At 50.0% G+C, this 24,761-nt stretch overlaps 1 protein-coding gene across 3 annotated transcripts in view; it reads right to left on the bottom strand.

Annotated features, from left to right (window-relative positions):
- Positions 1 to 24,761, bottom strand: part of LOC119966679 (microtubule-actin cross-linking factor 1-like) — a 254,814-nt gene that overhangs the window by 157,052 nt on the left and 73,001 nt on the right. For all 3 annotated transcript variants that reach the window (XM_038798745.1, XM_038798747.1, XM_038798746.1), the window contains one exon: positions 6,616 to 6,700. In XM_038798745.1, coding sequence (XP_038654673.1) covers positions 6,616 to 6,700 — 85 coding nt within the window. The remainder of the gene's footprint in view (positions 1 to 6,615; positions 6,701 to 24,761) is intronic.

Raw genomic sequence — 24,761 nt, 5'->3', positions numbered from 1 at the left:
TATAATGTGAGCACAGCAAGTCTTACAACACCAGGTTAAAGTCCAACAGGTTTGTTACAAACACTAGCTTTCGGAGCGCAGCTCCTTCCTCAGGTTCCCAGTATGGGATGGCCTCTTCTCTGGTTGGTTCCTCCAAATATGGCAGCACGGTTGCACAGTTGTTATCACTGTTGCTTCACAGTGCCAGTGTCCCAGGTTCGATTCCCGGCTTGGGTCACTATCTGTGCGGAGTCTGCACGTCCTCCCCGTGTCTGCGTGGGTTTCCTCCGGGTGCTCCGGTTTCCTCCCACAAACCCCGAAACACGTGCTTGTTAGGTGAATTGGACATTCTGAACAATGTACCATCGATTGTACGCGAGGCGAGTGATTTACCAAAGTCTTGCTTTAATTGACTAGAACACAGCTCTGCGATCGTCTACAGTGGAAAGGGACGATCGTCAGGCGTCTGAGCATTTATACCTCGTTAATAGAGGCGTGGTTAACTCAACCTCTCGGCCAATCGGCGAGAGGCACATGACCGACCAGGGCCAATGGTAAGCCGACGTTCTGGCCCAATGGCAGACGAGTATGCAGATCATATCAGCACATTCACCCCTTACGGAGAAGGAAGGCGGGGGGGGGGGGGGGGGGGGTGTGAACGAGACCCAGGGTGGGGTGGGGGGGGGGGGGGGAGAACTGGTGATGTGAGTAGCCGTCGGGAGAATAATTTTCTCTCCGTACCCTTATCGAATTTGGGGGCTTCCCACTGGCCCAGACATAATGACATTTACAAAAGAAAGTCCATGGGGCTGTAGAACTCTAGAAAGATTCGATCAGTCTTTTGGTGGTCCTTGACGTCCTGGCCGAGCGCCGCAGTGGAGGAGTTGTCGTCGGATCGGCCGATGGTCCTGCTGATGTCCTGGAGTCCGGGAGCGATAGACCTCGAGTAGTCTCCGTCACCTGAGCTGGCCGCGGAGACGCCATGGATGAGGGATGGGGAAGCTGAGTGGGGTGCTGGGGTGAAAAAGGGGAGGGGGGGTCTGTGGTGGGGGGGGGGGGGGCCGCACGCCGGCGGGTGCCAGGTCCCGGAGGGAGACCGTGTCCTGCCGACCGTCGGGGTACTCCACATACGCGTACTGCGGGTTAGCGTGGAGTAACTGGACATGCTCTACCAATGGGTCGGACTTGTGCACCCGCACATGCTTCCGGAGCAAGATGGGTCCGGGGGCGGCCAGCCACGTCGGGAGAGGGGATCCGGAGGACGACTTCCTGGGGAAAACAAGAAGACGTTCATGAGGTGTCTGATTAGTTGCGGTACAGAGGAATGAGCGGATAGAGTGCAGCGCATCGGGGATCACCTCTTGCCATCGGGAAATAGGGAGATCTCTGGACCGGAGGGCCAGTAGTATGGTCTTCCAGATGGTACCATTCTCCCGCTCGACCTGTCCGTTACCCCGAGGGTTATAGCTGGTCGTCCTGCTAGAGGCGATGCCCCTGTCGAGCAGGAATTGACGCAGCTCGTCGCTCATAAATGAGGACCCCCGATCGTTGTGTGTGTACGCGGGGTAGCCGAACAGGGAGAAGATGGAGAGGAGGGCCTTAATGACGGTCGATGTGGTCATGTCGGGACAGGGAATGGCGAAGGGGAAGCGGGAGTATTCGTCGATAACCGCCAGGAAGTAAATGTTGCGGTTGTTAGAGGGAAGGGGCCCCTTGAAGTCAATGCTAAGACGTTCGAAGGGGCGGGATGCTTTGATCAGGTGTGCGCGCTCGGGGCGGTAGAAGTGCGGTTTGCACTCGGCGCAGATGTGGCAGTCATGGGTTACTGACCTGACTTCCTCGATGGAGTAGGGCAGGTTGCGGGCCTTAATGAATTGGTGTAGGCGGGTCACCCCTGGATGGCAGAGGTCTGCGTGGAGGGAGCGGAGGTGGTCTATCTGCGCGCTGGCGCAGGTACCGCGGGACAGGGCATCAGGAGGCTCATTGAGCTTCCCAGGACGATACAAGATATCATAGTTGTACGTGGACAACTCGATCCGCCACCGTAAGATCTTGTCATTTTTGATCTTGCCCCTTTGTGCATTATCAAACATGAAGGCTACTGACCGTTGGTCTGTGAGGAGGGTAAACCTCCTGCCGGCCAAATAGTGCCTCCAATGTCACACAGCTTCGACTATGGCCTGGGCTTCCTTTTCCACAGAGGGGTGGCGGAGTTCGGAAGCCTGGAGAGTTCTGGAGAAGAAAGCCACGGGTCTGCCCGCTTGGTTCAGGGTGGCCGCCAGAGCTACTTCTGATGCGTCGCTCTCGACCTGGAAGGGGAGGGCCTCGTCGATGGCGCGCATCGTGGCCTTTGCGATGTCCGCTTTGATGCGGCTAAAGGCCTGGCAGGCCTCCGTCGACGGCGGGAAGGTCGTGGTTTGCATGAGGGGACAGGCCTTGTCAGCGTAATTGGGAACCCATTGGGCGTAGTAAGCGAAGAACCCCAGGCAGCGTTTGAGGGATTTGGGGGTATTGGGGAGAGGGAGTTCCATCAGGGGGCGCATGCGTTCGGGGTCGGGGCCTATCACTCCGTTACGCACTACGTAGCCGAGGATGGCTAGGCGGTCGGTGCTAAACACGCATTTATCCTTATTGTACGTGAGGTTAAGGAGTTTTGCGGTTTGGAGGAATTTCTGGAGGTTGGCGTCATGGTCCTGCTGGTTGTGGCCGCAGATGGTGACATTATCAAGATACGGGAAGGTAGCCCGTAATCCGTACTTGTCGACCATTCGGTCCATCTCCCGTTGGAAGACCGAGACCCCATTTGTGACACCAAACGGAACCCTAAGGAAGTGGTAGAGGCGCCCGTCAGCCTCGAACGCGGTGTACAGTCGGTCACTCGCGCGGATGGGGAGCTGGTGGTAAGCGGACTTAAGGTCCACAGTTGAGAAGACCGTGTATGCCGCGATCTCGTTTACCATGGTAGAGATACGGGGAAGAGGATACGCGTCCAGTTGCGTAAACCGGTTGATGGTTTGGCTATAATCGATGACCATCCGGTTTTTCTCCCCAGTCCGGACCACCAGCACTTGGGCTCGCCAGGGACTGTTGCTGGCCTCGATGACCCCTTCCGTCAGCAACCTCTGGACCTCGGACCTGATGAAGGATCGGTCCTGGGCGCTGTACCGTCTGCTCCGTGTGGCGACGGGTTTGCAATCGGGGGTGAGATTAGCAATCAGGAAGGGGGGGTCCACTTTGAGGGACGCGAGGCTGCAGACAGTGAGGGGGGGTATAGGGCCGCCGAATTGGAAGGTCAAGCTCTGCAGGTTGCACTGGAAGTCCAGTCCTAGGAGTGCCGGTGCGCAAAGGTCAGGGAGGACAAGGAATTTATAATTTTTAAAAACCTTCCCTTGGACCGTGAGGTCCGCGATGCAGCACCTGGTGATGTGGACGGAGTGCGAACCTGAGGCTAACCCGATTTTGCGTGTTACGGGATGGACAGGGAGTGCGCAGCATCTTACTGTGTCAGGGTGAACGAAGCTTTCCGTGCTCCCGGAGTCCAGCAGGCAGCCCGTCTCGTGGCCGTTGAGGTGGATCAGCGTTGTCGTTTTGGCGAGCGTGAGTGGACGAGACTGGTCGAGTTGAACGGCCGCAAGCCGTGGAGAAAATCCGTTGTAGCCGTCCGAGTCGATGCTGGAGGGACCTTGCGTGGCAGTCCCGGAAGTCGGTGGCCAGGATCCATATGTGAAGTCTGCGCCCCAAGATGGTGGCGCCCAGGACCCGCACGTGGGGTCGGGGCCCCAGGATGGCGGCGCCCAGGAAGCCCTCGTGGCCACTGGTGGCGGAGCTAGCGTTGCCGGCACTGCGAGCTGATGAGTTGAGGCACGCAGGCCGGCTCCAGGATGCCGGTTAGGTGCAGCAGCTGCAGGAGGAGGTAAGGCGCGCAGGCCGGGTGCGGGGGGCCGGGGGCGGGGGGAGCAGAGTCGCGCTGCGGGCAGGCGGGGACCGGGAGGGCCCGGAGAGGCGAGCCGGTCGGGCGCCGAGGCCCGGGGGCGGGGGGGAGAAACGTGCGCGGCGGGCAGGAAGGGACCTGGAGGGGCCGGGGAGGTGCGCTTGTCGGCCGGCGGGGTGCGAGTCGGGAGCGGCTGGAGGGGCCCTGGGGGAGAGAGAGAGGCACACAGGCCGTTCGCAGAGGCCTGGGGGCGGGGGGGGGGGGGGGGGGGGGGGGGGGTGCTGTGCAGCTTCCAGAAGCGCTGCAGACAGCGTTTTGGCCTGGCAGACCGTGGAGTAGTGGCCCTTCTTCCCGCAGCTCTTACAGAGGGCGGAGCGGGCTGGGCAGCGCGAGCGATGGTGCTTAGCGTACCCACAAAAGTAGCAGCGGGGCCCCGCGGATTTATCGGGGCGTCCCGCGGCACAAGCCTGAGGGAGGCCGGGAGCGGCGGGTGGCGGGTGGGAAGCGTGCCAGGAGGCGGCCTGGCCAGGGTCATAGGTGTGAGCGCTTTGATCTGCGACCTCCAGGGAGGCGGAGAGAGTCAGTGTCTCCGTTAAACTGAGTTCGTCTCTTTCCAGCATCCGCTGGCGGATCATGGGAGACAGCATCCCAGCCACGTAAGCGTCTCTGATCAGTAGCTCCATGTGCTCCGTAGCCGAGACCGCTACACAGGAGCAACTCCTCCCCAGGGCATAGAGGGCCCGGGCGTATTGGCTTAGAGACTCACCGGGGACCTGCTTTCTGGTGGCCAGCAGATGTCGAGCGAATACCCTGTTGATCGGTTTGATGAATTGTCCTTTTAGCTTTTGTATAGCGTCATCATAATCCGTTTCCTCTTTGATTATTGCGTAAGCGTCGATACCCACGCTGGAGTGGAGGACGTGCAGCTTCTGTGCCCCGGTGGGGTGGGGTGGGGAGGGGGTGGTTGTAGATGCTAGGAACCCTTTGAGGCAAGTCAGCCAGAGTTGGAAAAGTTCTGCAGAGTTCGGAGTTTGCGGGCTGATGCGGAGGCATTCGGGCGTGATGCGGAACTCCATCTTCAAAGTCGTAGTTAATTAAATTGATGTACCATCAATTGCACGCGAGGCGAGTGATTTACCAAAGTCTGGCTTTAATTGACTAGAACACAGCTCTGCGATCGTCTACAATGGAAAGGACGATCGTCAGGCATCTGAGCATTTATACCTCGTTAATAGAGGCGTGGTTAACTCAGCCTCTCGGCCAATCGGTCGAGAGGCACATGACTGACCAGGGCCAATGGTAAGCCGACGTTCTGGCCCAATGGCAGACGAGTATGCAGATCATATCACCACACTGAATTCTCCCTCTGTGACCCGAACAGGCGACGGAATGTGGCGACTAGGGGCTTTTCACAGTAACTTAATTGCAGTATTAATGTAAGCCTACTTGTGACAATAAAGATTATTTTTAAAAATTGATCGCTTAAACCATCCCGCATACACGCTGGGGCTGGTTTAGCACAGTGGGCTAAACAGCTGGCTGTGAACAGCGGGCTGCTTTGTCCTGGATGGTGTTGAGCTGCGCTCATCAAGCCGAGGCATAGAGTTTTTTTTATAATCTTTATTAGTGTCACAAGTCGGCTTACATTAACACTGCAATGAAGTTACTGTGAAAAGCCCCTAGTCGCCACATTCCGGCGCCTGTTCGGGTACACAGAGGGAGAATTCAGAATGTCCAATTCACCTAACAAGCACCTAACAAGACTTGTGGGAGGAAACCAGAGCACCCGGAGGAAACTCACGCAGACACGGGAAGAACGTGCAGACACAGACAGTGACCCTGGGACCCATGAGCTGTGCTATCGTGCCGCCCACGAGTTTCAGAGCAGGGAGGTTATGCTGGAACTGTATAAAATGTTGGTTAGGTCACAGCTGGAGTATTGTGGGCAGTTCTGGAATCCACATTATAGTCGGGATGTGATAGCCACTGGAAAGGGAGCAGAGGGGATTTACCAGGATGTTGCCTGGGCTGGAGAGTGTTAGTGATGAAGAGAGATTGGACAGATTGGGATTGTTTTCCTTGGAGCAGAGGGGACTGAGGGGGGACAGGATTGAGATGGATAAAATTATGAGGGGCCTGGATAGAGTCAGCAGGAAGAAACCTTTCCCCTTGGAGGAGGGGGTCAGTGACCAGGGGACAGAGATTTACGGTAACGGGCAGGAGGGTTAGAGGGGATGTGAGGGAAAACCTTTTCACCCAGAGGGCGGTGGGAGTCTGGAACTCGCTGCCTGAAAGGGGGGCGGAGGCAGAGACCCTCAGAACATTTCAGAAATATTTAGATGCTGACTCGCCATCTCAGGGAAGATAAGTGGTGGGAAATGCGATTAGAATGGTTCAGTGGTTCTTTTTGATTGGTGCAGATGCGATGGGCCGAATGGCCTTTGCGGTGCTGTTTGATTCTATGACTCCATAAGACATTGGTTTGGCCTAAACTGGAGTATTGAGCCTGGTTCTGGGCATTGCACTTTGGGAAGGAGATGAAGCATTTGAGAGAATTCAGAAAAGACCATGGGAATGGTTCAAGGGATCAGGAACTTCAGTTACGTAGAGAACTTGGAGAAGCTCAGAGATTGCGAGCAGATTGCTCGAAGTGTTTCTATCCTGATTGTCTGGACAGCGTAAATAGTGAACTCCATCAAAATTACCTGGGAGCTCTTTCATCAGCTGCTCTCCATTCTTCACTGCCTGAGTGACCATCTCCAACTGATCCCGAATATCCTGAACCAGGATCTGGAATTCCACAAGAGCAAAGGTATTTTGTGAATAATAAATAAAGTTCATGTATTGCAGCTTGACAGAATATTTCGCTCATTGAAACAACACAAAGTTATGCTGAACATCACGGTTCCTGGAATACAAACAGGTGAATCAGATTTTACTGTCAGCCTAACACAAAGTTAGAGTACATGGTCAGGGGTAACACATTATGTGGCTCAAGGATTGGTTAACAAACAGGAAGCAGAAAGTGGGGAGGAATGGGTCTTTTTCCGGTTGGCAAACTGGAGTTCCACAGGGATCAGCGCTGGGGCCTCAACTATTTACAATTGCCATCAATGAAAAGACTGAATGCATCGGAGTGAAATTTCCCAATGACAGAGATGGCAGAAAGGTTGGTTATGATGACAGGCAGCACGGTGGCACAGTAGTTAGCACTGTTGTCTCACAGCACCAGGGTGGCATGGTAATAATAATAGTTAATAATAATCTTTATTGTCACAAGTAGGCTGACATTAACACTGCAATGAAGTTACTGTGAAAATCCCCTCGTCGCCACATTCCGGCGCCTGTTCGGGTCACAGAGGGAGAATTCAGAATGTCCAATTCACCCAACAGAATGTTTTCGGGACTTGTGAGAGGAAACCGGAGCACCCGGAGGAAACCCACTCAGATACGGGGAGGACGTGCAGATTCCGCACAGACAGTGACCCAAGCCGGGAATTGAACCTGGGACCCTGACACATTGTTAGCACTGCTGCCTCACAGCACCAGGGCGGCACAGTGACACAGTGGTTAGCACTGCTGCCTCATACGAGTTTGAGGTGAGAAGGGAAAAGTTTGAGGGAGATGTGCGTGGAAAGTTCTTTACACAGAGGGTGGTGGGGGCCTGGAACGCTTTGCCAGCGGAGGTGGTAGAGGCGGGCACGATAGCATCATTTAAGATGTATCTAGACAGATACATGAATGGACAGGGAGCAGTGGGACAGATCCTTAGAAAATAGGCAACAGTTTTAGATAGAGGATATCGATCGGCCCAGGCTTGGAGGGCCGAAGGGCCTGTTCCTGTGCTGTAATTTTTCTTTGTTCTTTGTGGTCCAAAGAGGTGCAGGTTCAGTGGATTGGTCATGCTAAATTGCCCTTAATGTCCAAAGATGTGTAGGTTAGATGGGGGGGGGGGGGGGGGGACCTTTGCACACTGGGCTAAATCGTTGGCTTTGAAAGGAGACCAAGACAGGTCAGCAGCACAGTTCAATTCCCATACCAGCCTCCCGAACAGGCGCCGGAATGTGGCGACTAGGGGCTTTTCACAGTAACTTCATTGAAGCCTACTTGTGATTAAAGCAATTTTAATTTCATTTCATGCGAAGAGTCAGTGCAAACTCGATAGGCTGAATGGTCTTGTTCTGCATTGTCGCGATTATATGAGGGTTTAAAAGGTTAAGTGAGCAGGGGAAAAGGTAAACTTTAGCTGGGAGAATAGTAAAACAATATTTATATCCAAATTTCCAAACTCTGAGGGACCTGGGTGTTCTGGTACATGTATCAGGAAATGTTAGTCTGTGGTACAGAGAGTGATTAGGAAGGCAAATGGAAAGTTGCGTTTATTGCAAAGAGAATGAAATATAAAAGTAGAGATGTTTTGTTGCAGCTGTTCAGGTGGAACCATATCTGGAAGTTGCGTACAGTTTTAATCTCTTGTTTAAGAAACAACATCAATCATTTGGAAGCAGTTCAGAGAAGGTTCATTCACTGATTCCGGGGATTAAGAGGTTATTTTATCGGGAGAAGTTAGACAGGTTGGGCTTGATCCCATTGGAGTTTAGAAGAATGAGGGGTGACCTTTTGAAACATAGAAGATCCTCAGGGGCCTAAACAAGGTGAATGTGGAGAGGATATTTCCTCTTGTGATGGAGCCAGTTTAAAAATGAGGGGTCTCCCATTTCAGACAAAATGAGGACAAATATTTTCTCTGAAAATCCTTAATCTGAGAAATCCTCTTCCCAGAGAGCAGAAGAGACAGTGTCGCTGAATTATTCATGGCTGAGTTAGCTAGGTTCTTGATTGATGAGGGTTAAGGATATAAGCGGTAGACAGGAAAGTGAATTTGAGGCCAGAATCAGATCAGCCATGAGGTTATTGAAACAAAGAATAATACAGCACAGGAACAGGCCCTTCGGCCCTCCAAGCCTGTACCGGTCATGATACCAACCTTGACCAAAACCCTCAGCCCTTCCTTGTGTCGTATCCCTCTCTCCCCATCCTATCCATGTATTTGTCAAGGTGCCTTTTGAACACCGTTAATGTATCTGCTTCCACAACCTCCCCTGGCAACGTGTTCCAGGCCCTCACCACCCTCTGTGTAACAAACCTGCCTCACACATCTCCTCTAAACTTTGCCTCACGGACCTTAAACCTCTGACCCCTGGTGACTGACCCCTCCACCCTGGGAAAGAGTGCCTGCCCATCCACTCTAACCGTGCCCCTCATAATCTTGTAGACCTCTATCAGGTCCCCCCTCAACCTCCGTCTTCCTAATGAAAACAGTCCGAGTCTATTCAGCCTCTCCACATAGCTAACACCCTCCAGACCAGGCAACATCCTGGTAAACCTCCTCTGCACCCTCTCCAAAGCCTCCACATCCTTCTGATAGTGAGGCGGCCAGAATTGTGCGCAATATTCCAAGTGCGGCCTTACCAAGGTTCTATACAACTGCAGCATGACTTGCCAGTTTCTATACTCGATGCCCCGTCCAATGAAGGCCAGCATTCCGTCTGCTTTCTTGACATTTAAACACACAAACTGCATCAAGGTAACAAAACAAAAGTTTCCATTATTCCATCAGCCTCACAGCTGTATAAACTCTCAAAGGAAAGCTTAATTTTAAGGAACAAACTATTTGCAGTGAATATTCATGGCCAATGCTCCAGATCTCTGCTCTATTTGTGGCCTTGACTCCTCAATCCAGTAACTCGTTTGCCCTGGAGATGGGCTGCATTAAAATGTTAAACTGGGAGTTTTGTGATTGAGGGAGTTCGGTGAGGAGCGAGTGAGATGGTCCTTCCATTAATACCTGAGCCCGAGAGTGTGAGGGGAGCCGGGAGTTTACAATGAGCACAGCTAACAGGTGAACAAGTCTTGCTGGATATTTTTCAAACTAGATTAAATTATAAATCATTATTTTAGTAAGACTTGGTTGGATTATTTTTAAAAATATAATAGTTTCTTTTCTTTTTCTATTTTACTATTTTCTTTTCTTTGGTACAAAGAACAAAGAAAATTACAGCACAGGAACAGGCCCTTCGGCCCTCCCAGCCTGCGCCAATCCCAGGAACAGGCCCTTCGGCCCTCCCAGCCTGCGCCGATCCAGATCCTTTATCTAAACCTGTGTCACCTATTTTCCAAAGTCTACTTCCCTCTGTTCCCCGCCCGTTCATAAATCTGTCAAGATGCATCTTAAATGATGCTATCGTGCCCGCCTCTACCACCTCCGCTGGTAAAGCATTCCAGGCACCCACCACCCTCTGCATAAAAAAATTTCCACACACATCTCCCTTAAACATTCCCCCTCTCACCTTGAAATCATGCCCCTTGTAACTGACACCCCCATTCTTGGGAAAAGCTTGTTGCTATCCACCCTGTCCATACCTCTCATAATTTTGTAGACCTCAATCAGGACCCCCTCAACCTCTGTCTTTCCAACGAAAACAATCCTAATCTACTCAACCTTTCTTCATAGCTAGCACCCTCCATACCAGGCAACATCCTGGTGAACCTCCTCTGCACCCTCTCCAAAGCATCCGCATCCTTCTGGTAATGTGGCGACCAGAACTGCACGCAGTATTCCAAATGTGGCCTAACCAAAGTCCTATACAACTATAACATGACCTGCCGACTCTTGTACTCAATACCTCATCCAATGAAGGCAAGCATGCTGTATGCCTTCTTGACCACTCTATCGACCTGCGTTGCCACCTTCAGGATACAATGGACCTGAACTCCCAGATCTCTCTGTACATCAATTTTCCCCAGGACTCTTCCATTGACCGTATAGTCCGCTCTTGAATTTGATCTTCCAAAATGCATCACCTCGTATTTGCCTGGATTGAACTCCATCTGCCATTTCTCTGCCCAACTCTCCAATCTATCTATATTTTGCTGTATTCTCTGACAGTCCTCCTTGCTATCTGCAACTCCACCAATCTTAGTATCATCTGCAAACTTGCCAATCAGACAACCTATACCTTCGTCCAGATCATTGATGTATGTCACAAACAACAGTGGTCCGAGCACGGATCCCTCTGGAGCACCACTAGTCACCTTTCTCCATTTTGAGACACTCCCTTCCACCACTACTCTCTGTCTCCTGTTGCCCAGCCAGTTCTTTATCCATCTAGCTCGTACACCCTGAACCCCATACGACTTCACTTTTTCCATCAACCTGCCATGGGAAACATTATCAAATGCCTCACTGAAGTCCATGTATATGACATCTACAGCCCTTCCCTCATCAATTAACTTTGTCACTTCCTCAAAGAATTCTGTTAGGTTTGTAAGGCATGACCTTCCCTGCACAAAACCATGCTGCCTATCACTGATAAGTCTATTGTCTTCCAGATGTGAATAGATCCTATCCCTCAGTATCTTCTCCAACAGTTTGCCTACCACTGACATCAAGCTCACATGTCTATAATTCCTGGATTATCTCTGCTACCCTTCTTAAACAAAGGGACAACATTAGCAATTCTCCAGTCCTCCAGGATCTCACCCGTGCTCAAGGATGCTGCAAAGATATCTGTTAAGGCCCCAGCTATTTCGACCCTCGCTTCCCTCAGAAACCTGGGATAGATCCCATCCGGTCCTGGGGACTTGTCCACCTTAATGTCTTTTAGAATACCCAAAACATCCCCCTTCCTTATGCCGACATGGCCTAGAGTATTTAAACATCCATCCCTAGCCTCAACATCCATCATGTCCCTCTCCTTGGTGAATACCGATGCAAAGTACTCATTAAGAATCTCACCCATTTCCTCTGACTCCACGCATAAATTCCCTCTTTTGTCTTTGAGTGGGCCAATCCTCTCTCTAGTTACCCTCTTGCTCCTTATATACGAATAAAAGACTTTGGGATTTTCCTTAACCCTGTTCGCCAAAGATATTTCATGACCCCTTTTAGCCCTCTTTATAGCGCGTTTGAGATTTGTCCTACTTTCCCGATATTCCTCCAAAGCTTCATCAGTTCTAAGTCGCCTAGATCTTATGTATGCTTCCTTTTTCCTCTTAGCTAGTCTCACAATTCCACCCGTCATTCATGGTTCCCTAATCTTGCCATTTCTATCCCTCATTTTCACAGGGACATGTCTGTCCAGCACTCTAATCAATCTTTCCTTAAAAGACTCTCACATTTCAAATGTGGACTTCCCCTTAAACAGCTGCTCCAATCCACATTCCCTAGCTCCTGCCGAATTTTGTTATACTTGGCCTTTCCCCAATTTAGTACTCTTCCTTTAGGACCACTCTCGTCTTTGTCCATGAGAATTCTAAAACTTACGGAATTGTGATCGCTATTCCCAAAGTAATCGCCGACTGAAACTTCAACCACCTGGCCAGGATCATTCCCCAATACCATGTCCAGTATGGCCCCTTCCCGAGTTGGACTATTTACATACTGCTCTAAAAAACTCTCCTGGATGCTCCTTACAAATTCTGCTCTATCTACGCCTCCAACACCACATGAGTCCCATTCAATGTTGGGGAAGTTAAAATCTTCCATCACGACCACCCTATTGTTCCTACATTTTTCTATAACCTGTCTACATATTTGTACCTCTACTTCACGCTCGCTTTTGGGAGGCCTGTAGTAAAGTCCCAACAATGTTACTGCACCCTTCCTATTTTTTAGTTCTACCCATATTGCCTCAGTGCTCGAATCCTCCATCGTGCCCTCCTTAATCACAGCTGTGATATCATCCCTGACCAGTAATGCAACTCCTCCACCCCTTCTACCTCCCTCTCTATCCCTCCTGAAGCATCTATACCCTGGGATATTCAGTTGCCAGTCCTGCCTTTCCCTCAACCAAGTCTCAGTAATACCAATAGCATCATATTCCCAGGAACTGATCCAAGCCCTAAGTTTATCTGCCTTGCCTGCTACACTTCTCGCATTAAAACAAATGCACCTCAGACCACCTGTCCCTTTGCGTTCATCATCTCTTCCCTTAGTCACATTGAGTTTATTATCTAGTACCTTACTGGCTTTAGTTGCTGCTTCTTTACTGACCTCTAACTTCCTAATCTGGTTCCCATCCCCCTGCCACATTAGTTTAAAACCTCCCCAACAGTGTTAGCAAAAGTACCCCCTAGGACATTGGTTCCAGTCCTGCCCAGGTGTAGACCATCCGGTTTGTAATGGTCCCACAGAAACGCCTGTCTACTCCCCTTACAATTGAATCCCCTATGACTATAGCCCTGCCAGCCTTTTACCCACCCTTCTGTGCAGCAGAGCTAGCCACGGTGCCATGAGCCTGGCTACTACTGCCTTCCCCTGGTGAGTCATCTCCCCCAACAGTATCCAAAACGGTATACCTGTTTTGGAGGGAGATGACCGCAGGGGACACCTGCACTGCCTTCCTGCTCTTTCTCTGCCTTTTGGTCACCCATTCCCTGTCTCCCTCACCAATCCTAATCTGCGGTGTGACCAACTCACTGAACGTGCTATCCACGATCTCCTCAGCATCGTGGTATGTTTGAGTGTGCCCTTCTCTTCTATATATGTGTATATATATATGTATCTGTCTCTTATCCTGTGCACAGAATGGTAAATGTTCAAAAACCCAATAAAAAACATTTATAAAAAAAATATATTATAGTTTTAAATTTAAAGGGTTTAGACAGGAGAGCTCAAAGCCGTGGTTTGCTCCTCATACTCCATATGGGAATCTGGGAACATTTCCAATCCCCGGGACCAGCCGGAAGTTTGTCCATTGTCCATCTGCAGCTGCTGGACTTCCGGGTTTCAGAACAGCGGCTGGAGACACTGTGGAGCATCGTGGATAACGGTTAGAGAGGTGGTCACATTGCAGCTGAAGGAACTTGAGGAACGAAGGGAATGGGTGACCACCCAGCAGTGCAGGAGAAACAGATGGGTCGTCCAGGAGTCCCTGCGGTCTCGCTCGCAAATCGGTATTCCATTGTGGAAAATGATGAGGGTAGTTCCACCAGGGAGTGCTGACAGAGCCAAGCCTCTGGCTGCACAAGCAGTCTGTCTGCACAGGAGGGGCGGGGGGGTTACTACCTCTCGGGTCGTAATCTCTGGATTACTCCCAGTGACATGCGCTACCGAGTATAGGAATAGGAGAATAGCGCAGATCAGATGAATGCGTGGCTTAAGAGTTGTAGTAATAGGGAATTCTATAGTCTGGGGGCCAAATAGGCGCTACTTTGGGTGTCAACATGACTCCAGGATAGTGTGTTGCCTCCCTGGTGCCAGGGTCCGGGATGTCACTGAATGGCTGCAGGGCATCGTGAAGGGGGAGGGTGATAAGGCAGAGGGCATGGTACATGTTGGTACCAATGACATAGGTAGAAAGATGGATGAGGTCTTGCATCGAGAATTCCGGGAATTAGGCAATAGACTAAAGAGTAGAACCTCTCGGGTTGTAATCTCTGGATTATTCCCAGTGCCACGTGCTAGTGAGTACAGGAATAGGGGAACAGCACAGATGAATGTGTGGCTGAAGAGTTGGTGCAGGAGGGAGGGTTTTAGATTCCTGGAGCACTGAGTCTGTTTCTGGGGAAGGTGGGATCTGTACAAGCGGGATGGTCTCCATCTGAACCAGAGCAGGACGAATACCCTTGTTGCTGGGTTCGCTCGTGCTGTTGGGAGGAGTTTAAATGAATTCGGCAGGGGGAAGGGACACAGACTGAGCAGAATAGGAACACAGGATAATGTAGAAAAGCAATCAGGTCAGAGGGAATACAGCAGTAGTAAGTTTCAGGAAAGTAAGACAAGGTTAAATAGCCTCTACTTTAATGCCCAGAGTATTACAGGTAAAACGGATGAGTTAAGGGCGAGGATTGACACGTGGAATTGTGATATAGCAGCCATCACGGAGGATTGGTTGAGTGAGGGGCAGGATTGGTAGCTCAACACCCTGGGATATAGAATCTTCAGGTAAGAGAGAGGAGGGGGTAAAAGAGGAGGAGGCATTGCATTAATAGGTAAGGAGTCAGTTAATGCAGTAAGGAGAGATGATGGGCGGGATTCTCCAACCCCCCACCGGGTCGGAGAATCGCCGGGGGGCGGCGTGAATCTCGCTCCAGCCGCCGAATTCTCCGGCGCTGGAGATTTGGCAGGGGCGTTTGGGGCCCACCAATCTGCCGGCAGGCCTGTGCCGTGGGGACACTGTTCTTCCGCACCGGCGGCTGTAGCTGTCCACCATGGCCGCTGCAGAAACAAAGCCCTCTGCGCATGCGCCGGGATGTTGCCAGCACACACTGGCGCTCCCGCGTTTGCAGCAACTCGCAGAGGCCCTTCGGTGCCGGTTAGGATGGCGCCAAGCCTCTTCCCCGCCGGACGGCACGGCGCAAACCACTCGGGGGCTGGCCTGGGATTCCGCACCTTTGGGGCAGCCCGATGCCGGTGTGGTTCACACCACTCCTTCCCGCCCTGCCGGTTACGGCAGAATCCCGCCCGATATCTTGGAGGGGGCATCAAATGAAGCTTTTTTGGCAGAGCATAGGAATAAAAAAGGGACAGACACATTGCTGGGTGGTTATTATAGACCCCCGGATAGTCAGCGGGAAATTGAGGAGCAAATATGTTCGCAATTTGCAGAGGTGTGTAAAAATAATAATCAGGTAATTAATTATATGAGGTGGTTTCAGGAAATCACAGTAGTTTCACAGCTCCAGGGTCCCGGGTTCGATTCCCCGCTGGGTCACTGTCTGTGCGGAGTCTGCACATCCTCCCCGTGTGTGCGTGGGTTTCCTCCGGGTGCTCCGGTTTCCTCCCAGTCCAAAGATGTGCAGGTTAGGTGGATTGGCCATGATAAATTGCCCGTAGTGTCCAAAAAGGTTCGGAGAGGTTATTGGGTCACAGGGATAGGGTGGAAGTGAGGGCTTAAGTGGGTCGGTGCAGGCTCGATGGGCCGAATGGCCTCCTTCTGCATTGTATATTCTATGTAAAATTTCAACTTTCCCAACATTAATTTGGATAGTCAGTGTTAAGGGCTTAAATGGAGTGGCGTTCTTTAAACGTTTTAGCTCAACATATAGAAGGTCCAACAATGGATGGTGCAGGGCTGGACCTAACTCTGGGGAATAAAGCTGGGCAGGTGGTTGATGTGTTGGTGGGGGAACATTTTAGTGATAGTGATCATAACATGGTTAAATTTACATTTGTTATGGACAAAGAAATTTTGGATTGGGGAGAGCGGACTTTAGCAAAATAAGGCAGGATCTGGCCAAAGTAGATTGGAACAAATTATTGGTGGGGAGATCTACAGAGGAGCAATGGGGGTGTCCAGAGAGGAAATGGAGAGGGTACAGGCTCAACATGTTCCCTTTTGGGGTAACAAACCCAGAGAACCATGGATGGTCCTCATGGTAGCATGGTGGTTAGCATCAATGCTTCACAGCTCCAGGGTCCCAGGTTCGATTCCCGGCTGGGTCACTGTCTGTGTGGAGTCTGCACGTCCTCCCCGTGTGTGCGTGGGTTTCCTCCGGGTGCTCAGGTTTCCTCCCACAGTCCAAAGATGTGTGGGTTAGGTGGATTGGCCATGCTAAATTGCCCGTAGTGTAAGGTTAATGGGGGGATTGTTGGGTTACGGGTATACGGGTTACGTGGGTTTAAGTAGGGTGATCATTGCTCGGCACAACATCGAGGGCCGAAGGGCCTGTTCTGTGCTGTACTGTTCTATGTTCTATGGTCAGAGATATTCACGATACGATGAGAAGGAAGAGAGAGGCGTTTTAACAAGTACAAGGGGAGCAAATTAACTGAGACATTAGCGAAGTACAGAAACTGCAGGATGGAGCTTAACAAAGCAATTCGGAGAACAAAGAGGGGAAATGAGAAAGCTCTGGCTGGTAAAAGGGAAGATCCCAATATAATTCCATAAGTGTATCAATGGGAAGAGGATAACCAGGGAAAGAGAGGGGCCCATTAAAGACCAAGGGGGGAATCTGTGGGTGGAGCCAGAGGACATTGGTCGGGTGTTGAATGAATATTTCACATCTGTCTTCACCCAAGAGAATGAGGAGGTAGATATAGAACTCTGGGAGAGGGATTGTGAGGTTATTGAGCCAGTTTCCATAGGGAGGGACAAGGTATTGGAGGTGTTGGTGAGTTTAAAAATGGACAAATCTCCAGGTCCAGATGAATTGTGTCCCAGGATGCTGTGGGAGGCGAGGGAGGAGATTGCCGGGGCTCTGACCCAAATGTTTAATCTTTCTCTGGCCACGGGGGAGGTGCCAGAGGCCTGGAGAGCAGCTAATGTGGTCCAACTATTTAAGAACGGTTGTAGAGACAAGCCAGGGAACGACAGACTAGCGAGTCTCACGTCAGTGGTGGGGAAATTATCGGAGAAGATTCTTCAGGAGAGTGGAGAGGTACAATTCAAACACTTGTTTGAAAACTTTCCAGTTGACATCTACATTACCCGACGTCCTGAATTACTTTGGAATCTGCAGACCTTCCCTGAAGCTTCGGTTGGGCATTTCGTTTTGTGATAGAGTCATAGAATTTACAGTGCAGAAAGAGGCCATTCGGCCCATCGAGTCTGCACCGGCTCTTGGAAAGAGCACCCTACTTAAACCCACACCCCCACCCTATCCCCGTAACCCAGTAACTCCATCTAACCTAAGGGCAATTTATCATGGCCAATCCACCTAACTTGCACATCTTTGGACTGTGGGAGGAAACCGGAGCACCCGGAGGAAACCCACGCAGACATAGAACATAGAACAGTACAGCACAGAACAGGCCCTTCGGCCCTCGATGTTGTGCCGAGCAATGATCACCCTACTTAAACCCACGTAACCCGTATACCCGTAACCCAACAATCCCCCTATTAACCTTACACTACGGGCAATTTAGCATGGCCAATCCACCTAACCTGCACATCTTTGGACTGGGGAGAACATGGGGAGAACGTGCAGACTCCGCACAGACAGTGACCCAAGTGGGATTCGAACCTGGGACCCTGGCGCTGTGAAGCCAAAGTGCTATCCACTATGGTACCGTGCTGCCTGTGATGTTGTTCGTTGCTGCTCTTGGAGTCTGATTGTTGCTATTGGAGTCAGGTTGAGATTTCTTTTACAAATGTTTTTTCTTTCTTCGAACAGAGATTCTTTCTTTCTCCCTAAACCTGGCTATTGTACTATGACCCCAACCCTGGTACCATGTTGTGTTCTCTATTTTGCTTTACCTGGATGGATTGGATGCATAGTATTGAATAAAGAATACGAAGCTTTGTTAATGAACAAAACTATAAAGTTATTACACGACCAACTGAGATGTGTTCAGATTCCTAAAGTAGAAGGTTTTGATGTTAAACTATATCTCTAACTAACAGAACTTCTCAAGTACAACTGCTCCCATGCCTGGCACTCTTCCAGCTGCCTTCTAACTCCTAACTCCCAGAACCCCCAAAGTCACATGACATATATATGATTGTTCTGTGGTTCCCTCAAAGAACAAAGAACAAAGAAAAATTACAGCAAAGAAACAGGCCCTTCGGCCCTCCCCGCCTGCGCCGATCCAGATCCTCTATCTAAAACTGTCACCTATTTTTGAAGGATCTGTATCCCTTTGCTCCCTGCCCATTCATGTATCTTAAATGACGCTATCGTTCCCGCCTCTACCACTTTCACCAGCAATGCGTTCCAGGCACCCACCACCCTCTGCGTAAAGAACTTTTAACATAGAACATAGAACGATACAGCGCAGTACAGGCCCTTCGGCCCTCGATGTTGCACCGACATGGAATAAATCTAAAGGCCATCTAACCTACACTATGCCCTTATCATCCATATGCTTATCCAATAAATTTTTTAATGCCCTCAATGTTGGCGTGTTCACTACTGTTGCAGGTAGGGCATTCCACGGCCTCACCACTCTTTGCGTAAAAAACCCACCTCTGACTTCTGTCCTATATCTATTACCCCTCAATTTAAGGCTATGTCCCCTCGTGCTAGCCACCTCCATCCGCGGGAGAAGGCTCTCACTGTCCACCCTATCTAACCCTCTGATCATTTTGTATGCCTCTATTAAGTCACCTCTTAACCTTCTTCTCTCTAACGAAAACAACCTCAAGTCCATCAGCCTTTCCTCATAAGATTTTCCCTCCATACCAGGCAACATCCTGGTAAATCTCCTCTGCACCCGTTCCAAAGCTTCCACGTCCTTCCTATAATGAGGCGACCAGAACTGTACGCAATACTCCAAATGCGGCCGTACTAGAGTTTTGTACAACTGCAACATGACCTCATGGCTCCGGAACTCAATCCCTTTACCAATAAAGGCTAACACGCCATAGGCCTTCTTCACAACCCTATCAACCTGGGTGGCAACTTTCAGGGATCTATGTACATGGACACCGAGATCCCTCTGCTCATCCACACTACCAAGAATTTTACCATTAGCCAAATATTCCGCATTTCTGTTATTCTTTCCAAAGTGAATCACCTCACACTTCTCCACATTAAACTCCATTTGCCACCTCTCAGCCCAGCTCTGCAGCTTATCTATGTCCCTCTGTAACCTGCAACATCCTTCCGCACTGTCTACAACTCCACCGACTTTAGTGTCGTCTGCAAATTTACTCACCCATCCTTCTGCGCCCTCCTCTAGGTCATTTATAAAAATGACAAACAGCAACGGCCCCAGAACAGATCCTTGTGGTACGCCACTCGTAACTGAACTCCATTCTGAACATTTCCCATCAACGACCACTCTCTGTCTTCTTTCAACTAGCCAATTTCTGATCCACATCTCTAAATCACCCTCAATCCCCAGCCTCCGTATTTTCTGCAATAGCCGACCGTGGGGAACCTTATCAAACGCTTTACTGAAATCCATATACACCACATCAACTGCTCTACCCTCGTCTACCTGTTCAGTCACCTTCTCAAAGAACTCGATAAGGTTTGTGAGGCATGACCTACCCTTCACAAAACCATGCTGACTGTCCCTAATCATATTATTCCTATCTAGATGATTATAAATCGTATCTTTTATAATCCTCTCCAAGACTTTACCCACCACAGACGTTAGGCTCACCGGCCTATAGTTACCGGGGTTATCTCTACTCCCCTTCTTGAACAAAGGGACCACATTTGCTATCCTCCAGTCCTCTGGCACTATTCCTGTAGCCAATGATGACCTAAAAATCAAAGCCAAAGGCTCAGCAATCTCTTCCCTGGCTTCCCAGAGAATCCTAGGATAAATCCCATCCGGCCCCGGGGACTTATCTATTTTCACCTTGTCCAGAATTGCCAACACTTCTTCCCTACGCACCTCAATGCCATCTATTCTAATAGCCTGGGTCTCAGCATTCTCCTCCACAATATTATCTTTTTCTTGAGTGAATACTGACGAAAAGTATTAATTTAGTATCTCGCTTATCTCCTCAGCCTCCACACACAACTTCCCACCACTGTCCTTGACTGGCCCTACTCTCACCCTAGTCATTCTTTTATTCCTGACATACCTATAGAAAGCTTTTGGGTTTTCCTTGATCCTACCTGCCAAAGACTTCTCATGTCCCCTCCTTGCTCGTCTCAGCTCTCTCTTTAGATCCTTCCTCGCTTCCTTGTAACTATCAAGCGCCCCCAACTGAAACTTCACGCCTCATCTTCACATAGGCCTCCTTCTTCCTCTTAACAAGAGATTCCACTTCTTTGGTAAACCACGGTTCCCTCGCTCGACCCCTTCCTCCCTGCCTGACTGGTACGTACTTATCAAGAACATGCAATAGCTGTTCCTTGAACAAGCTCCACATATCCAGTGTGCCCAATCCTTGCAGCCTACTTCTCCAACCAACACATCCTAAGTCATGTCTAATGGCATCATAATTGCCCTTCCCCCAGCTATAACTCTTGCCCTGCGGGGTATACTTATCCCTTTCCATCACTAACGTAAAGGTCACCGAATTGTGGTCACTGTTTCCAAAGTGCTCACCTACCTCCAGATCTAACACCTGGCCTGGTTCATTACAGAAAACCAAATCCAATGTGGCCTCTCCTCTTGTTGGCCTGTCAACATATTGTGTCAGGAAATCCTCCTGCACACATTGTACAAAGAATGACCCATCTAATGTACTCGAACTATATCTTTTCCAGTCAATATTTGGAAAGTTAAAGTCTCCCATAACAACTACCCTGTTACTTTCGCTCTTTTCCAGAATCATCTTCGCCATCCTTTCCTCTACATCCCTAGAACTATCAGGTGGCCTATAGAAAACTCCCAACAGGGTGACCTCTCCTTTCCTGTTTCTAACCTCAGCCCATACTACCTCAGAAGAAGAGTCCCCATCTAGCATCCTTTCCGCCACCGTAATACTGTCCTTGACTAGCAGCGCCACACCTCCCCCTCTTTTGCCCCCTTCTCTGAGCTTACTAAAACACCTAAACCCCGTAACCTGCAACAACCATTCCTGTCCCTGCTCTATCCATGTCTCTGAAATGGCCACAACATCGAAGTCCCAGGTACCAACCCATGCTGCCAGTTCCCCTACCTTATTTCGTATACTCCTGGCATTGAAGTAGACACACTTCAAACCACCTACCTGAACACTGGCACCCTCCTGCGAAGTCAGATCTGTGCTCCTGACCTCTATACTCTCAATCTCCCGTACCCCAAAACTACAATCCAGGTTCCCATGCCCCTGCTGAATTAGTTTAAACCCCCCCAAAGAGCACTAACAAATCTCCCCCCCAGGATATTGGTGCCCCTCAGGTTCAGATGTAGACCATCCTGTCTATAGAGGTCCCACCTTCCCCAGAAAGAGCCCCAGTTATCCAGAAATCTGAATCCCTCCCGCCTGCACCATCCCTGTAGCCACATGTTTAATTGCTCTCTCTCCCTATTCCTCATCTCACTATCACGTGGCACGGGCAACAACCCAGAGATAACAATTCTGTTTGTTCTCGCTCTGAGCTTCCATCCTAGCTCCCTAAAGGCCTGCCTGACATCCTTGTCCCCTTTCCTACCTATGTCGTTAGTGCCAATGTGGACTACGACTTGGGGCTGCTCCCCCTCCCCCTTAAGGACCCGGAAAACACGATCTGAGACATCACTTACCCTTGCACCTGGGAGGCAACATACCAAACGTGAGTCTCTCTCGCTCCCACAAAATCTCCTATCTGTGCCCCTGACTATTGAGTCCCCAATTACTAATGTTCTACTCCTTTCCCCCCTTCCCTTCTGAGCAACAGGGACAGACTCCGTGCCAGAGGCCCGTACCCCATGGCTTACCCCTGGTAAGTCGTCCCCCCCACAAGTATCCAAAACGGTATACTTGTTACTCAGGGGGACGACCGCAGGGGGTCCCTGCACTGACTGCTTCTTCCCAGTCCCTCTTACAGTTACCCATCTATCTCCAGTCTTTGGTGTAACTACTTCCCTGAAGCTCCTATCTATGACCCCCTCTGCCTCCCGAATGATCTGAAGTTCATCCAGCTCAAGCTCCAGGTCCCTAACACGGTTTTTGAGGAGCTGGAGTTGGGTGCACTTCCCACAGATGAAATCAGCAGGGACACTGACGGCGTCCCTCACCTCAAACATTCTGCAGGAGGAGCATTGTACTGCCTTCCCTGACATCACCTCTAGATTTTAAATAAAACAAGAAAAAGAAAAAGAAAGGAAGAGCTTACCTGATATTACCTCAAATCCTGCTCCCGCTGAAAGGTAAGCAAATTTAAAGGCACTCACTCACCTTCATGACAGGCCCCTGCTCCCGCTTCCCAACCACCGTGGGGTGGGGGGGTTGGTTAGAGAAGGAGGTAGGGTGGGAAACACTGACGAAGTGTTTCGGGTTTAACTGTCACTTGCCAACAGCCTCTCCACAAACCACCTTCAACTTAGGCTGACCGCACTGCACGTATGCAAATTTCCCCAGAACAGCTGATCAGTAGCTCTGCTCTGCTGCCCTCTGCTGGATGATTGCCTTCACTCAAACTCCTCGGGTCTCCTTCGCAGATTCACCTTCAATTTAGGCTGACCGCACTGCACGTATGCAAATTTCCCCAGAACAGCTGATCAGTAGCTCTGCTCTGCTGCCCTCTCACGTATATCTCCCTGAAACTTTTCCCCTCTCACCTTGAACCCGTGACCCCTAGTAATTGAGGCCCCCTCTGGGAAAAAGCTTGTTGCTATCCACCCTGTCGAGACCTCTCATAATTTTGTAGACCTCAATGAGATCCCCCCTCAACCTCCGTCTTTCTCATGAAAATAATCCTAATCTACTCAACCTTTCTTCATAGCTAGCACCCTCCATACCAGGCAACATCCTGGTGAACCTCCTCTGCACCCTCTCTAAAGCATCCACATCCTTCTGGTAATGTGGCGACCAGAACTGCACGCAGTATTCCAAATGTGACTGAACCAAAGTCATATACAACTGTAACATGACCTGCCAACTCTTGTACTCAATACCCCGTCTACATAGAACATAGAACACTACAGCGCAGTACGGGCCCTTCGGCCCTCGATGTTGCGCCGACCTGTGAAACCATCTGAAGCCTATCTGACCTACACTATTCCATTTTCATCCATATGTCTATCCAGTGACCAATTAAATGCCCTTAAAGTTGGCGAGTCTACTACTGTTGCAGGCAGGGCGTTCCACACCCCTACTACTCTCTGAGTAAAGAAACTGCCTCTGACATCAGTCCTATATCTCTCACCCCTCAATTTAAAGCTATGTCCCCTCGTGTTCGTCATCACCATCCGAGGAAAAAGACTCTCACTGTCCACCCTATCTAACCCTCTGACTATCTTATATGTCTCTATTAAGTCACCTCTCAGCCTTCTCCTCTCTAACGAAAACAACCTCAATTCCCTGAGCCTTTCCTCGTAAGACCTTCCCTCCATACCAGGCAACATCCTAGTAAATCTCCTCTGAACCCTTTCCAAAGCTTCCACATCCTTCCTATAATGTGGTGACCAGAACTGCACGCAGTACTCCAGGTGCGGCCGCACCAGAGTTATGTACAGCTGCAGCATGACCTTGTGGCTCCGAAACTCAATCCCTCTACTGATAAAGGCTAGCACACCATATACCTTCTTAACATCCCTATTAACCTGGGTGGCAACTTTCAGGGATTTATGTACCTGGATGCCAAGGTCTCTCTCTTCATCTACACTACCAAGAATCTTGCCATTAGCCCAGTACTCTGCATTCCTGTTACTCCTTCCAAAGTGAACCACCTCACACTTTTCCGCATTAAACTCCATCTGCCACCTCTCAGCCCAGCTCTGCAGCTTATCTATGTCCCTCTGTATCCTATAACATCCTTCAGCACTATCCACAACTCCACCGACCTTCGTGTCATCTGCAAATTTACTAACCCATCCTTCTACACCCTCTTCCAGGTCATTTATAAAAATGACAAACAGCAGTGGCCCCAAAACAGATCCTTGCGGTACACCACTAGTAACTGAACTCCAGGATGAACATTAGCCATCAACCACCACCCTCTGTCTTCTTTCAGCTAGCCAATTACTGATCCAAACCGCTAAATCACCTTCAATTCCATACTTCCTTATTTTCTGCAATAGCCTACCGTGGGGAACCTTATCAAACGCCTTACTGAAATCCATATACACCACATCAACAGCTTTACCCTCATCCACCTGTTTGGTCACCTTCTCAAAAAACTCAATAAGGTTTGTGAGGCATGACCTACCCTTCACAAAACCGTGTTGACTATCGCTAAGCAACTTGTTCTTTTCAAGATGATTATAAACCCTATCTCTTATAACCTTTTCCAACATTTTACCCACAACCGAAGTAAGGCTCACAGGTCTATAATTACCAGGGTTGTCTCTACTCCCCTTCTTGAACAAGGGGAC

Source organism: Scyliorhinus canicula, chromosome 5 (assembly GCF_902713615.1).
Source record: "Scyliorhinus canicula chromosome 5, sScyCan1.1, whole genome shotgun sequence".
Taxonomy (NCBI): Eukaryota; Metazoa; Chordata; class Chondrichthyes; order Carcharhiniformes; family Scyliorhinidae; genus Scyliorhinus; species Scyliorhinus canicula.
Note: the sequence above shows the minus strand (reverse complement) of the source record. Positions and strands in the feature narration are given on the sequence as shown.